General features: G+C 49.1%; 1 protein-coding gene across 2 annotated transcripts in view; it reads left to right on the top strand.

Annotated features, from left to right (window-relative positions):
* USP43 (ubiquitin specific peptidase 43) overlaps positions 1-16,399 on the top strand; it is a 201,955-nt gene that overhangs the window by 94,510 nt on the left and 91,046 nt on the right. For both annotated transcript variants that reach the window (XM_059732202.1, XM_059732201.1), the window contains one exon: positions 15,261-15,353. In XM_059732202.1, coding sequence (XP_059588185.1) covers positions 15,261-15,353 — 93 coding nt within the window. The remainder of the gene's footprint in view (positions 1-15,260; positions 15,354-16,399) is intronic.

Below are 16,399 nucleotides of genomic sequence, written 5' to 3'. Positions count from 1 at the left end.
AAATCGGACAAAAAATAACAAAGTTATAGATATTTTATTGATTCCCCATTATACCCTATGGCCGGATCTCCGAGGTGGCTCCAAAGCTCTTTGGAAGCTCCGAACCGCCCCGGGAAGCCGCTTCGACCCGGGTGTCGCTTCAGACCCCGAAGCATCCGAAGCTTCTCTGGATCCGAAGCTCTGTCTGAAGCCTCGCACAGCCCTAGTATCTGTGGCCCTGGAACTATATCTGAAGTCTGCAGTCCCTGTTCCAGTCTTGCCATGGGATGAAGAGCTCTTGCTGGGTGCGTTTTAATCCTGTGAGTAAATGGGCCCAGCTCACAACAGCAGCCCATGTAAGAGCGGATGACAGGGAGTGGGAGTCGTGTTTGTGATGGATGAGTTTTGCCTCCATCTCTTATTGATGTTACACTGCAATAATTAGGCCTCCCTAATGATGGCCAGGAATTAATGGACCCATTAATCAAGGTGGTTTCTTTTCATGGATGCACATGGCATATGTTGGCATGCACTAAACTATTAGCAGTCCAGGTGAACACCACTGATGACAGTGGATTTATTCCAGCAGGGCTGGGGTCAGGGTGCGGTGGTGGGGGCAGAGGCTGACAATGTGAGGAGCTTCCCCTGCTTCCTGGGAGAAGCAGGAGCCCGAGCATGAAGGTAACTAACCTGGTAGAGCCCTGTACATGCTGCTTTTTACTCTGGTTAGCCTCTCCTGGGGCTTGCGGGTAGTACCAGCCTCCGAAGGTCACCCCAACCTCCTGAAGAGCAAAACTGCAGCTTGTTTGCTCTGGAGAGGGGGCTGAATGCACAGGCCCTTGTGGATGACCAAAAGCATCAGTAGTCAGGCCTGAAGGGTACTGACAGCCATCCCCATAAAGAGCAGCTCCTCAGCCAAATTTTTCTGAGGTTTGGTGAGAGAGGGTCTGTGTGTGGAAAGGGAGAGGTATCTACAGGGTTGTGTGATTTCCCAGCAGCTCTGAAAGCACCCTTTTAGAGCTGCTCTTTACGTAAAAGAGACCTTTTAGGTAAGGGGTGGCACTAACAGGTAGTGCAGGGCATGCCCTTCAAACCTGGGTTGCTTCTCCTATTATCCTGCACACAGGAGCTTGGTGCTGGGTGGAGTCATGCCTGGGCTTCCGCTTAACCCCTGGCATTAAGTTCCGTTCCTTGCCCTTCTCAGTCCTCCATCCCAGAGTCACGGCACTTCCTGGCATTGGTGCTCCCTGGCCTTTGTGAGGGCCAGCCAGACTTAAGCCAGGAAGTAAAGGGTGGTCTCTGAGCAGCCTCTGCCTACCTGGACAGGCTCAGCAAGTGGGCGGATGAGAATCTGATGGTGTTCAACGCCGATAAATGCAAGGTTCTTCACCTTGGGAAAAAAAACCCGCAGCATCCTTATAGGCTCGGCAGTGCTATGTTGGTTAGCACTATGGAAGAAAGAGACTTGGGGGTCATCATTGACCACAAGATGAACATGAGCCTGCAATGCGATGCTGCGGCTAGTAAAGCGACCAAAACGCTGGCTTGCATCCATAGATGCTTCTCAAGCAAATCCCGGGACGTCATTCTCCCCCTGTACTCGGCCTTAGTGAGGCCGCAGCTGGAGTACTGCATCCAGTTTTGGGCTCCACAATTCAAAAAGGATGTGGAGAAGCTTGAGAGAGTCCAGAGAAGAGCCACGCGCATGATCAGAGGTCAGGGAAGCAGACCCTATGATGACAGGCTGAGAGCCCTGGGGCTCTTTAGCCTGGAAAAGCGCAGGCTCAGGGGTGATCTGATGGCCACCTACAAGTTTATCAGGGGTGATCACCAGTATCTAGGGGAACGTTTGTTCACCAGAGCGCCCCAAGGGATGACGAGGACGAATGGTCACAAACTACTACAAGATCGTTTCAGGCTGGACATAAGGAAGAATTTCTTTACTGTCCGAGCCCCCAAGGTCTGGAACAGCCTGCCGCCGGAGGTTGTTCAAGCGCCTTCATTGAACACCTTCAAGATGAAACTGGATGCTTATCTTGCTGGGATCCTATGACCCCAGCTGACGTCCTGCCCTTTGGGCGGGGGGCTGGACTCGATGATCTTCCGAGGTCCCTTCCAGCCCTAATGTCTATGAAATCTATGAAATCCATCCTTTCCACCCAGGGTGTAGGCTGGGGAGTCTCTTTCCCACCCAGATACCAGAAGGGGACACAAGGGAGAAGGACACTTGCAAGCTGCCATTCACTAGCGAGAGGTTGGTAGGGTAGTACAGCCTGGGATTCAGATCCAGGCTGTGCTGCCTTCGACCTCCCACCTCTGAGAGGGAGAAGTTGGATTCCAGGCTCTCTGCTGTGTCTGGGTTGAGCTGAAATGCTGAGATCCTGCCTGCACTGCAGGGAGCCTGCAGCTACTTTCATCACAGCTCATGGCTTACCTAGCCCCTCCGTAGTGCTGATCCCAGAGCCTGCTGCCTAGCCCTGCCTCCTGTGCCTTGCTGGAGAGGAATGGGGGTACTTGAGGCTGTAGCACTGTGGTGCAGCGGGTCTCACAGGACTGTGGGTCTCAATTCTGTGCACGGGGAGCTCCAGCTGTTCTGGGAGCTGTGTGCATGCACAGTTCCCATAAGGTGTAGCTCTGTGAAAGGCCCAGTACTGTGGAGGATGTTGTGTCTGATAACTGCTGCTGAAAACAGAATGGTAAAGTATGAAGAGAGGCCTTGATGGCTGGCCCTGGCTGAGGAAGGTACATCAGCTACGAGGGATACTGCTGTAAGTGACCCAGTGGTGGACATCTCTATCAGCCCTTCTCTTGTTACAGATCACTCTGGTCCCCCGTATAAATTTAATGCATGTTCTCCATGACTGTACTTGGTCTTGATGCTGCCCTAGCCATAGCACGCTGGCTGTGATGGGGGGGACCAAGGGAAGGGCACTTTTCTCTCCTCTTCCTTTTCCTCCATCCTTCAGTCTCCAAAGGCTGGGAGCAATTATGGATTTAGACTCTTTTGTTCTATGACCTGATTTGGTCTCTTAACAAATTACATTGAGGATCCCTGGCCTAGCATTAATATATCAGCTGTCTCCAAGGAGCGCCTGGGTCCTGGGAGACAAGCGAGATGGGAGTATATTAACTCTGGTCCTGACAAAGCTGTCAGTGCTGCAGTTTGAAGGATGGCAGGGGTTAAGTCCAGTGCCTCATGGAGCAGAGGAGCCTGGTTCAGTGCAGTTACAAGACTTGCATATGCCCAAGGTACCAGCATCTGGTGTAGTGCTGCAGGGAGCACTGCCTTCCTGGAGGGATGGGGATCCCCAGACAGCCCTGTTGGGGCAGAAGACTACTCTCCCAGTAAAGCAATGGCCTGAAATATGGGAGTTCTGGAGTCAGTATCTGACTGCTGCAGGCTCCTTATGTGATCTTGGACACGTTGTATGGCCTTTGTTCTGTAAAATGGGACTAATGCCCTGTCTTGGATTGGAGGATTATGAGAATAATTGCTGCAGTTATGGGGGTTTTATGTTCAACTTTACCAATTTTCCAGTGAGGGCAGTTTTTGGCTCTGCTGGCCATTTTGCTAGAGCAGGAACATCCAAGGTTTCCCCTTCTGTTGTATTTGCTCCTTTGTAAGCAAAGACAAGGAACTGGAGCAATGGCAGGTTCTGTAGGGTCATTGGTCACTGCCTGATTCTACTACAGTCACTGGGAGCACATATCTAGCATGTATTATATCCCCACAATACCAGATAGTGTGTGGAGAGATGGGTTTCATTTGGGAATGAATCCTTTCCCATAAGGATTCATTTTGTTCTGTTTATTTCTGACTTCATTCACAGGTCAGCCCTGCTGCTGTGACGCCCTGTGGAGTTGGAGGGAACAAAACCAGAGTCTTGAGCATATCCCTGGGGTTGCACAGGTGTGGAAAAACAGACCAGTCAAACTCTGAGGATCAGTGCAACCCATAGGGACCTCCAGAGGTCATCTAGTCCAACCCGTGCCTGAGGCAGGATCATCCCAAGCCAAACCATTTTATACCAATCCATTGTCTAATCTGTTAGCAAAACCACATAGTCAACCCTGACAAAACTGCAATATGTAGGGCCCTGACCTGCTGGAAGCAAAGCAGGGGGACCATGGTGGCCAATGTCCTGCTGCTGTAAAGGTTGTTAATATACACTCAAGAGATCCCAGGAAGGAGGCTACATCTCCCACTACAGAGGAAGGCAAAAACCCCCATGGTCCATACCAATCTGACTGTGGGGTAAAATTCCTTCCTGAGCCCAGATACAGTAATTGGCCTGACCCTGAGAGGTGAGACCCTCTAGCCAGGAATCTGAGCCCACAACTTCCCTAGGCACTCTATTGCACTCCCTCACCGAAGCCTAGACCCTGTCTGGAGGACTCACCACCTTCAGGCCATGGCAAGCGTTGTATGTCTCAGAGTGCTTCACAGAGGAGGTGAGCATCATTACCCCTGTATTCCCGAGGTAGAAAAACTGAGGCACAAAAGTGAAGCAACTTTCCAGAGGTTCATGGTAATGCAGGAGTGCAGCTAGAACTTGAACCCAGATCTGTACAGGCCAAGAGCACTAGTGCAGGCACAAAACTGTGCTGCCATCAGGGACATTAGACATAAGCAGAGTGGGGCCCCTGTGGGGCACCCTCAAGGGACAGAGCACAGCAGGACCCTCTGCCCTACTCAGCAGAAAGTGGGCTACAGGCAGGATCTGGTCCTTGGGTCTGGGACCCGCTCTGCAGGGGCAGAGCTTGCTGCAAAGCTGCTTTAGCGCTGCTTGTGCTTTCTCTCTGCAGTCGCTCAGTGCATTCAGTGCACGCCCGCTCTTTGGTTGATCTTCCCTGTACTCCTCCTCTTGCTTTGCCATTCTCTTTAATAGCCCCTGACCCCTTGGTGATCTAGAGAGCGGCTGGCACCGCGTGGTGCCACCTTACCTGCAATGCATTTCAAGGCTATCTGATGACTGTTCTTTGTGTCTTTAGCTGCTGGATTCCTGACAAAGGCACCCTGGGCCGTGTGCTAAGTGGAGAGCTGGAAGGAGATGCATTTGCTTTATTCAGACAGCCTCCCTGTAGCTCCCTGTTGTGCTGGGGATATTTAGCAGTCTCCTTGCTCCGACTCTCTATTGTTTTCTAGCTAGAATGGCTGAAATATTCTTCTTTTACAGACTCAAAAAAACTGATTTCCCAGACCTATCCAGGGGTAGAGCCCGGGTATTTAATCCCCTTTTGAATTTTCTCTTTATGGTGTGGGGGGAAGAATGCTGAGCAGGGATCTGGGAATGGTTTGTAAGCTGTCTTGGGCAGGGACCTCTCCTTTGTCTTGGGTTTGTACAGCACCTAGTACAAAACGCTGCTGAGCCAAGACTTGGGCTCTCATGCACTGCTGCAATGCAAGCAAAAACAGTGTATGCTTTCCCCAGATACCTCATTTTCATCCCTTAGCCTGGACTCAAAGCAGCCAACTGTGGGATAAGAGAGGAGCTTACAGGTGTTGCTAGACTGGTTCAGACCACTGGCCCAGTCTCATTGCATAGCCTATCTCCTACAATGTGCAGTGCGGTCTGTTACAGAGAAAGGTGTATGAGATACTGGTGCAAAGTGCTGAGATGATGTTGAGGAAACATCCTTTGACTCCTCCATCACTTAAGCTCTTAGCCTGTCCCAGGAGCAAGACTTGCCTCTTCAGGAATTTTCCTGGCTATTCTTGTCTGCAAGTGTGTCAGCCTGTTCAGAGCTTTGTGTAGATCTTGGTCTCACCAACATGCAGCTTGTGAAACATCGTTTCTTGACATCAGATCTGAACATATTGCCTTCTGCTCTCATTTGTTATTCACTCATGTTGTACTGGTGTCCACAAAGCTAACACTACAGGCAAACCCTGTACATTGGGTACATGTGGCATTAAGTAAGCATGGTTTTGCAGGTTGTTTGGGCTTGGGTGGGAATTCCTTTTACACTTGTGTGACTAATGATCTGGAGGGTGTAAAATGCAGGGCTGTGGGGCAGGATCAGGAGGGTGGTGCATGGGGATCGAGCCAGGAGTAATAGGGTGGAAGCTAGGCTTCCAGCAAACCTGTTGAGTTCTTGCCCTTTCAGGCTGTTGCAGAACAGATCTTGCCCCTCAAAGGCTGACAAACTCCTGGAAGCACATCCGTGTTTCAACCGTAACCAGAACACAGTGCATTTTCCCTGCTGTGGCCAGTCAGCTTGTCCCATCACCTTCCCACACCAGGAATCTCAGAGATGGGGTAGTTGTACTTGGCCAAGCACAAGGATTGCCCTGTGGTCCCCAGGTAGGCTGAACACTACGGGAGCTGTTGGCTGTGAGATCTTACTGTGCATAGAAGCAGCCTGGTGATTTGGGCCATTATGGCTGAGGTGACTAGTGCTGCTTATTGAGGCTGCCCAGCATGTCTGACTTTAAGACCCTGTTTGTTGGTTGCTTATGATTTTGTCTGTTTGGACTTAAAAGTTATGCACTTGGCATGTGTCCCAGGCCAGCTTTATTGGAAAGCTACAGTTGAAACAATTATCTGTTTCCAAGATGGGATATGGAGAGATATCTTGCCTATGTTCAAAACATGCTGGTGACCATTTTTTGGAAAGCTCCAGTCCTTGGTGCCCCCTTTCTCTGGAACAAGGACTTGAAATCTGGCAGAGAGGGCAAAGTTCCCTGCTGCTGAAATGCTGCCAGAGCCCCTTGGGTCTGCAGGCTCAATCCAGTGGCTTCATGGGCCAGATGTGGCCCATAGGCTGTAGACTGCAGCCTACTGCAATGGAGAATGGCAGATACTATCTATCAGTGACTCCACTAGCTTAAGTGGCAAAGGTCTGTCCATCAGCTCTTAAAGCTCCATCCCTGCTGATGACCCTAGCGAGTCATTGTGATGCCACAGATGGGATTTCCATTCTCAACTTGCTCTTCTGAAAATCTCCCGTCTGCTCACAAAATGCTACATTAAACATCAAGGTTGCAAAGTCAAGCAACAGGGGTTCAGAACTGCCATACTGAGGCTGCCCGTTCAGCTGTAATTTCCCAGCCTTGTGCATATGCTTTCTGATTTGGTACTTAGACATAGTCATATATTTTAGGACCCCTGCCATGTTTGGTGTACAGGATGGATCTGTTCTAAGCATGAATTGGGGTGTGCAGGAGAGGAGGCTGCTGGCTCCCTGCCTCGTTTGTTGCAGAAAGTGTTTAATGAATGAGGCAGGAGACCACAGGGAGAGAAAAGAAGACAGTCTCATGGCTAAGGGTGCTGCCTTATGCTGCCCAGGAAAACTGGGTTCTGTCCAAACTCCTGCTTCAGAATTGGCAAGTCACTTAAACCAAATTTAGAGGTGGTCACTCTGTGTTCTTCCTTTTCTGACTGCCCAGCTTGAGCACCTGGGGTGTGATATGCAGAAGTACTTCAATCACAGCTGTATCTGCAGGTAGAAAAAGTTGTGTTCTGATTATAAAGTGCTATATAACGCTAAGACATCTGAGGTATCGGGTCCTAAATATCTCGAATAGGGCATCCAAAAGTAAGAGACACTCCTGACCATAATCACTACCTCTGTTGCCCTCTAAAATGCAAATAATGTCCTCTACCTCACAGGCGTGTTGTGGGTATCAGTAAAATCTATGAAATATCTGGGTACTTTATTGAGAGTTATAGATTAATTTTGTCTTCAGATTAGAGATTGAGTACTATGAAGTAAATGAGGTCTAGGGCCACCCATTGAACAGTGAAGAGAAAGCTAACGATTGGATAGCTGTTTCTCAAGCAAACACTGCCTGTCCTGGAGCATACAGTGCAGGGCACTAGTCAAAGGAGGTAGACTTGTGAGGGGTGGCTATCCTTATCTGAAGATTGAGACGTTGCTAAAAGGTACTGTTTTACAGTACCTGGGCATAGATATAGGGCTCATTCAGACACAGTTCTCATGTCATGTTGACATGACCAGAGTGGCGGCATGGTAGGGCTGGAGAACCTGCAGAACATTCCCCAGCAGACTGTGCATCCTTGGTAAGTTAGCCTGGACTGGAGTCTCGAGTCTTGCGGTCCTGCTGCCCTAGGAGGTGTGTGCCTTACTGGCAATAAAAAAAGTCTACAAGCAAACCTGAGTGCCACGTCTGCACGTTCTTGCCTGTGCAGGCATAATGCGGGTGGCTCTTAAATGTGCTGCTGAGCAAGGGGGAAATCACATCAGTCTTGGGGTTTTAATATCTGCCTGTTACTTCTGGCTAATCTTTGTTTTAATGAATAGCCTGTCCTGATAAACAGCAACAATACGGATACAAGGAAGATCCACAAGTTGTGAGTGATGTTTAGGTCTTGGTGTATAATCCCCTCCTTGAGGTCTAACACCCCCCCCCCCCCAACAAACACACACATGCACACCCTGTAGCACATCAAAATCCATTCAGCTTTGGAACTAACTTTGGAGAGAGAGCGAACTCTTTGATGTGTGGCTGCCTCTTAACCGTGTAACAGTCTGAGGTCTAATCCGGAATTACAAAAAGAAAGAAATCCAGAAGCTTAAAGATCTGGAGATGTGAAATCCTCCAAGTTCCCATGTGAAGAACTCTGCATATGTGAACATCTTCCGAGCCTACTCCATGGTGTGTGTAGTGCAGCCCACTCAAAAGGGGGTTGGGACCTGGGTCTTAGATTCAGTTCCAGCTTCGGCCACAGATTTCTTGTGTGGCCTTGACCACAAAGGGGCAGGGGGATTGTTAAAGATAAATATTTAATGGTGGAGAGATAGGAATACTGCAGTTATAGGTGCAACAGGAATACCTGGTTGCTTATGCCCTGGGAAAATTTTAACATGCACTAGTTTTTCTGTGTGCCTGGAGACGGGCACAGTCCTGTTACTTGGAGAGTGGGAGAGGGAAGACAACAAGTGGCTTTTAGGGACGTGTATATCAGACTAGGTCTGAATCAACCGTAAATAGCACTTAAACCTGAGTCTCTCCTACCCCAGGAGCATGCCCTGATCCACTAGGTCCTGGATGTTCTTCAGTGGGGCTTTCCATGGAAAGGCAAAATCTCCCTTTTGTTCTGATATGGAAACAAATCGGTTACAAAGGCCCCATTGTTTTCAAAGCACAGAATCCTTCCTAGGTCACTCTGGTGAGGGTGGCCTGTTCCATCCGTGGCTGCTAGACTTTATGAAAGCTCAGGGGTAGCCTGTGCCCAGCATGCTGTGCCCTGGAGTCTCAGAGCTCTGGTGTGGACCTTTTGATCTGAGGGGCACCACACACTCGAGGGACACAACACACTACAGCTCAGTCCTGGATTTAGACCCAGGCTTTGGATCTGCTTCCTGTACACAAGAACTGACTAGTGGTAGTCGTGTAAGCAATCCCAGGAGGGATCCCATGGCTCTGCGCTAGTAGGCTGAGCTGGCCAGCTACTGAGGGGAACAAGCATTGCCACCATTTAGGGAAGCTCTGGCAGCTGCACCCCCTTTGTGATCAGCGTTGTCCACTGCCTGCCCTACCCTACAAATGGCCTGCATCTGTCCAGCATAGTTCAGCCCTGATTCATGAGGCACACACACCACATGGACAGAATACCTGCAGTGAAGATGGTGTGGGGGCCATTCCCAGCTCCAGTGCAGAAGGGCTGGAGTGGACAGAGATTAACAGTCTTTAAAAAGCAATATGCACATATACAGTCTTAAATATGAGACTCACGTGTAGAATTACTTCCCTTCATGCTGTTGGAGTGAGCTAATGGGGTGGCTTTTTGATGTGTCAAAGGTATCTTCCCCTGATCAGCTGTAATTTTATTGCAGGCTTCTCTGTTCTATTGACTGCTTTATGGGCAGCCAGCACCCACTCTAAGTAAAACAGTGAGTGTCACCCTATGAACTGGAACAGGCAGCTGCTGGTCACAAATGGTTTGTCAGTATTAGATGAATGGGTGCTAGGAGAGGAAAGGCCCTATAATGGGAGAAACAAGGAGGAGGTGGGGAGCTTTGGGCTCCTATAACACAATGCTGCTGCTGGTCAGCTAAGGAGGGTGCAGAAAGACTGCAAGCACCTTACATGCAGGGGTTTTATAGCTGGAGACAGAGCTGCTATTGACCTTCTTTTGCCATCAGTGGCATCTCCTTTCACCCTGAATGACAGTTTTTGAGGGATCAATTAAGAAATTAAAGATTAATGTATTTGGAATATTTCGAATGTGTCATAAATGCCTTCGAGGTAGCGGAATGGAAAAAACAAATCTAAAGAATGATCAATATCTAGAGACCTCTACGCCAGGACCCCAATTCATGCTCTCATTTGAGCAAACCCAAGCGGCAGAGAGTCAATCCATAGGGAAGATTGTTCAGGCTCAGATCACTGTCCAGCTTGTGAAGCAGTCCATCTTCATTGTGAAAAAGGGGAAAATGAAGGGGTGAGGAAGGGCTAAATGCAGCTGATACCAGAAAAGGAGAGGGGTTCTCCAGGTGAAATTCACTGTGGGCTGGGGAGGCCCAGGACACCAGTCTGCAACTTGTGTGTTTGCTGGGCAGGTGTGTACAAGATCAGAGTGATTCCTGTTAGCATGCAGAGCCAGTTGGCACAGTGGAGACCCACTCCCACGCCAACTCAGGGGAGCTGCACTAACAAACACGCTGGCTCTCAATTGCATGCAACCCCTAGCACACCTACTTCAGGTCCTTCCTGGGCACCCCAGGACCTGTATGCACACCATCACAATCAGGCATGCCTGCATGCATCTTTCCTATGCTATGTTCCAGATGTCACTGTGTTAGCAACTTACTGATTTTTTTTTTTACTGGGGTCTCCAATGTATCTGGCCCAACAGACAGCTTGGAGCTGACCCACTCTTCCTGTGCTTTGGCTAGTGCATGATATCTGTGTCAAGTGCACCACTGCAAGCCCTGGGGTGGTTACAGTTAGAGCTGCCTTTGCTCAGTATAGCTTGTTCCCCTGGAAACACGAACTGCCTGATTTCCCTGCTATCCATACCTACAGCCATATGGCAGTGCAAAGATGGATGGGTTTGGGTCAAGTCTGTGCAAATACTCAGCACCTGCGCTCCCTGCCAGAATGGCATTGCTGGGGGCTTGTCAAGAGGAGCTGGCTGTGATTTGAACCTTTAGCCAAAGGCCTGGAACATCCCTAGCTGATCTCTGGCTTGTGCCTGAAGTCAGATAAATGAGCGAGAGCAAGAGGAGTGGAATGTAAGCATCAGTGGTCCCTGCCTGTGAGAGACCCAGTGGTGGGAAAACAGGCGACTGCAGAAGAGTAGTTAAGGGCCAGACTCCAGCACTTGGTACATTGGGTCCTGAACGCTTGTATATACCTGTCCCTGTTCAGGGAGCCCCAGCAAGATGCTCTTTCAGCAATCCTGAAAATTCAGCAGGCCCAAAGGGGTGCACTGAACATCGGAAAACATACCCCTCACTGCTTTTGACTCCCAGCAGTTCATCAGATCTGATGTGATTTTAACCTCCATGACCATGTTTAAACCCCCACGTGCTCTGTGGCTTGCTGAGCCTCAACCCCATGCCTTGACTGCAGCAGCTTTGTCTATAATCAGGTTATGTAGGTTTCTGATGAAAGAAATCGGATAGTGAATACTAAAGGCGCTGTGCCAGTCTCGAGAGCTTTTCTTCTGTATAAAATTCAGTTTATTTTGTACAGTTTTCACATTTGATGTGCACAGTGGACTTTGCACTGGCATCATATAGTTTTGTCAGAGAAATTGTATGAAGAACTGGCAGGGTTAGTAGATGGTTTGAAGGCAGGTGAGGCCCCTGAATAGGTTTGAGATACAGTTTGAGATTACACATTAAACTTATATGTGGTATATAGCAAAGCAAAAGATCCAAAGCAAAAGAGTTAACACTGACATCATTAGCCTCCAGAGTTAATGACCCATTGGGACAAACAGGACATTTGTCTCTCTAAGTCCTGTTGTGTCACTCAGGAGAATGCCACTGCACTGTGCTGTGTTGAGTGAGTAGATCCCAAAATATGTTTCAGAAATGTGAGAACTAGATGCTTCCTTTTAAAATGAGAATTGAAGACTAGAGCTTGGTCAGGCAGCAAGAAGTGACTTCTGCTGCACATCCCGTGGTCCCGGCTTTTCTCTCATCTCTAGTGAACCTGTGAGCTACTGCTAGCCATGTGGAGCCAGGCTGAACTCAGTGCAATGATCAAATGGAAAATATAAAGGCAAATAGTAGTACGCACTGACACAGATCTTTGCTACTTTGAACTTTGACAAGAAAGACAGTGTTGGCCTGATACTTTTGTCTCTGACTTCAGGGCAGGTTGTGACCCCTTTATGGCACTGTCAGTGAGACAGGGATGACACTGTACTCGCAGTTAACATCTCTGCTGCTGTTTCCTGCTGCGTGATGAAAGGGGGCACACACTAGGCTGAGTGTGGGCATGTAACTGTTTTAGCACCCAAGTGGTAGGGGAGAAAGGGAAGCAATAGGCAAATGGAAAATGTATCTCTCTACTGGCTATGTTACAGCATACAGTCTTTGGCATTGTAATCCCAATCAGGAGGCCCTTAATGGGCATTTGATCATAGAGTTGATGACATTGGTTGTGCTTTAGCACGTAACAGGGAAGACCACGAGAAGGTTGTCATCTTCTTCCCCACTCTAGCACTTGTTTTCTCTGCAACAGAACATTGCTCCCCAGTCTGGAATAAAAGCGTGCACACAAAAATTGTTGATACACAGTTAAATGCAGCTACGTGGATTATATCAGGAATGTTAAAAAGTACACCATTGCCATGGCTTCCAGTCTTAGTGAACATTGCTCCCCCACAGCTCCGCCGTGATTCTGCATGTATGAGGGAATACCATAAAGCGATCGGTAACCTAAACATCCCAATCAATAGGGACATTACTACACCACCACTGGATAGGTTCAAGTCTAGAAAACCCTTCTGGAAATATGCCATGAAGCTCTATAACGATGACAAGAGCACCAAAGAACTATAGAGGGAAGCCTGGGCAAATACTAACTTGCCGCAGAAATACATTTTCAGTGGTCCTACAATTCCCCAGCCATGATATGACCTACTGAGAAAGATATGGTCCTCTCTGAATCATATCTGGACACTTCATGGAAAATGTGGACTCCTGCTCCATAAACAGAGAATCAAAGGGAGTCCAGGTTGCGATTGTGGTATGATTTTCAGAAGGTGCAACACATTGTGAACAATGCCCAATTAGATCACTTAATGGCAGTCTAAAATCACTCCATCCTGAAGCAGTCGAATGGTTATTAAATTTAGATATTAATCTATGAATGTTGTAATCCTAAAATGTCATACAAAAGAAGAAGCATGGCAAGATGCATTACTGTGCCATTGCAGCTCACCAAAAGGCCCCCAGGCAGGCAACAGTGGATTTGCTCTGTTGTAATGTTTCTTATCAGGATCCCTCCTCTTGCTGCCTGATCATAAATCCACGCACCCTGAGGATAGCTGGCAGCCACAAACTGTCAAATTCAGTATGCTGTGCTACAGACGTGGGTGGCACATAGGGAAATGATCTGGCTGTTTATAGCCTGGCAGAGACATGAAAGCTGCTCAGTTTTCATCTGCTGCCTTCATTTGGTTAACACATGGATGGACATTGACCTTGTCTTCTCTCACAGCTTGGTTCACTCTAGCCACGGGATGTCAGTTTTGCCTACTCCCCCATCGTGATCCTTGCAGCAACCAAGATCTGACTCTCTCACCAGCGCTGCTCCTAACCCAGTAGCAAAGCTAACACTGTCGACCTTCTTGAAAGCACAGAGGCGGAAAGGGATCTTGCAGTCATTATTGACTCCAAGATGAACATGAGCCACTAATGCCAGATCTCAGCCAGCAAGGCCAGCCATACCTTGTCATGCATCCAAAGGTGCATCTCAAGCTGGTCCAGAGAAGTGATACTCCCCCTCTATGCGACTTTGGTCAGGCCGCAGTTGGAGTACTGTGTCCAGTACTGGGCGCCGCACTTCAAAAGGGATGTGGCCAGCCTGGAGAGGGTTCAGAGGAGGGCCACCCGCTTGGTGAGAGGGCAGCAGGACAGGCCCTATGAGGAGAGACTGAAGGACCTGAACCTGTTCAGCCTCAGCAAGAGGAGGCTGAGGGGGGACCTGGTGGCTGCCTACAAGCTCATCAGGGGGGATCAACAGTAAATAGGCAGAGCTCTTTTCTCCCCAACACCACCTGGGGTGATGAGGAACAATGGTCATAAGCTGATGGAGAATAGGTTTAGGTTAGAGATCAGAGGGCAATATTTTACAGTTAGGGTGGCCAAAATCTGGAACCAACTTCCCAGGGAAGCGGTCCTCACCCCTACCTTGGGCATATTCAAGAGGAGGTTGGACGATCTCCTGTCTGGGGTCTTGTGAACCCAGCATTCATTCCTGCCTGTGGCAGGGGGTCAGGCTAGATGATCTATTCAGGTCCCTCCTGACCCTAGCTACTATGATACTATGACCTGCTAATGATCTAGTGTTCCTTTTGGAGTTGCAAGCAGTGATGCCTGTCATCTACATTGGGTAGCTTTGCTTGAGTCAAATGACCATGACAGTCTGCCTTCTCAGGTCTGTTGGAGCTGGGGTGCCATGTGCCCAGAGAGGGCATTTGCAGTCTGTCATCCTGCTGTTGCATGTGGTGCCCCAGTGGCATAGGTGGCAGGCTGGCTTGGGGCTGGATTAGGATGCGAAAGAAGCAATTGAAAACCCAGGTTTATTTTTATTTGTGCCTCTCTCAAGCCTGCAAGGAGAATTAGCTCTGGAATTTGGTAGGAGATTGGTAGGAAGCAGAAGTTAAAGGGAGCAAACCTGCTGTTTGGCAAGACTCTCCAGCTGAACTGCATTCATGTCATCTGCAGGCTGGACTGATAATGGATGTTCATGGGAGCAGATGGGGAGAGAGCTGTTGAAACCATGGAGTGAAACCAGCAGTCACCAGCTGCATATCAGGAAGTACTCCTTAAAAGGTGACTTTGTGCACTAGGGAAGGGCTGAAAACTGAATGGCTTAGGTCTTTTCTATCCAAACTGGGATGGAGAGCACAATGTATTGTGCATTGCTGGGTGCCTGCAGGGACAGAAATGGGGTGAGTTAAAAACGAAGGTGTTCTCTAAGAGTGACCTCCATGATTCAGCCCACTGGCATAGGATCACAGGCCTTAGCAGGGCAGAAGCATATCAATCCCTTTAGCATTTCCTCCTCTGTATGGTGCCTGGCTTGTATCTGTCCATGTTTATTCTGACCGTGGTTTCTTGTTTCATTTTAGGTCCTCCTTGACCTGTCCTCACTGTCTGAAGCAGAGCAACACCTTTGATCCCTTCCTGTGCGTGTCATTACCCATCCCCCTGCGCCAGACCAGGTATGTGAACATAGTGCCCCTCTGTGCTCTGCACAGGTACCCTTGTCCAATAAAAAACCTCCCTGTCTGAATCCCTCTTCTCTCTTCTTACTCCATCATCTGATCCCGGCACAGCTCTAGGGTTCTGGCTGTCCTGGGAGTCTTGCAGAGTGTCAAGTGAGTCCTGGTCAGGCCAGGTGTCCTACTGAATAAGATGGGGCTGTTTGTCAAAATGATTGAATAGGATTAAGTTGTATTACAGTACCTTATCCCCAGATGCCCAGGTTCAGATCTACCCCACTAATGATCTGTCACAGTTTTTTCATTTGAAGTGCAAAAGCACCGTGAAACCTGCCAAAGCCGTGACCTGGGACTGGAATTATGAGAATAGCTGATCTAAAGGTTCACAAGCTGGGCTGTGCCTGGAAATCTGAGCTTGTGACAGCAGGGGGGCTAATGGTTGGGATGGAGGTGGAGCTGCATGTGGAGGCCAGAGTTGGAATAGCAGTTCGAGCTGTGGGTTGGATTGAAGACCATTAGCAGAGCTGGTGTGGGGTGGGGGGAGAATCTAGGCCTGGGATAGCTGTGGGGCTGTGGCTCAAGACAACAGTCAGCCTGAGTGTGTTGGATCCCATGACTGGACGGCGAGGGAGTGTGCAATAATCTTTGGTAAAGCTGTAGAAGTGAGCCAGGGGGTCCAGGACTGGAACAGCAGAGGAGTGTGGTTGCTCATGCCTGAGGTGCACTGGTATGGCTGCAGCTGTATTGGGGAAGCACTTGCCAGCCTGCCATCACCACACTGGACCTGCTTGTGCAGGCCTGGAGGGACGCATGTTCCCCATGTGAGCAGCAGGGTTTGTTCGGCATTACCCATCCTGCTTCCTGGATTAGCCAGGTCTGGGCACTGGAATGAGTCAGGGGAGTTCGTTCACCTGGGCTTCAGCCCACCACTTTGACTGGGGAGCGTGTGCTCCCACTATGGAGCTCTCAGCTTCTTCTCTAAGTCCAGCTGCTCCCTCTTGGTCTCGGGGCACTCCAGTAAATGAGCATTTCCTGGTGTAGGTGAA

This window comes from Alligator mississippiensis, chromosome 8, assembly GCF_030867095.1.
Source record: "Alligator mississippiensis isolate rAllMis1 chromosome 8, rAllMis1, whole genome shotgun sequence".
Lineage (NCBI taxonomy): Eukaryota > Metazoa > Chordata > Crocodylia > Alligatoridae > Alligator > Alligator mississippiensis.
This window is presented reverse-complemented; position numbering and strand designations above follow the sequence as displayed.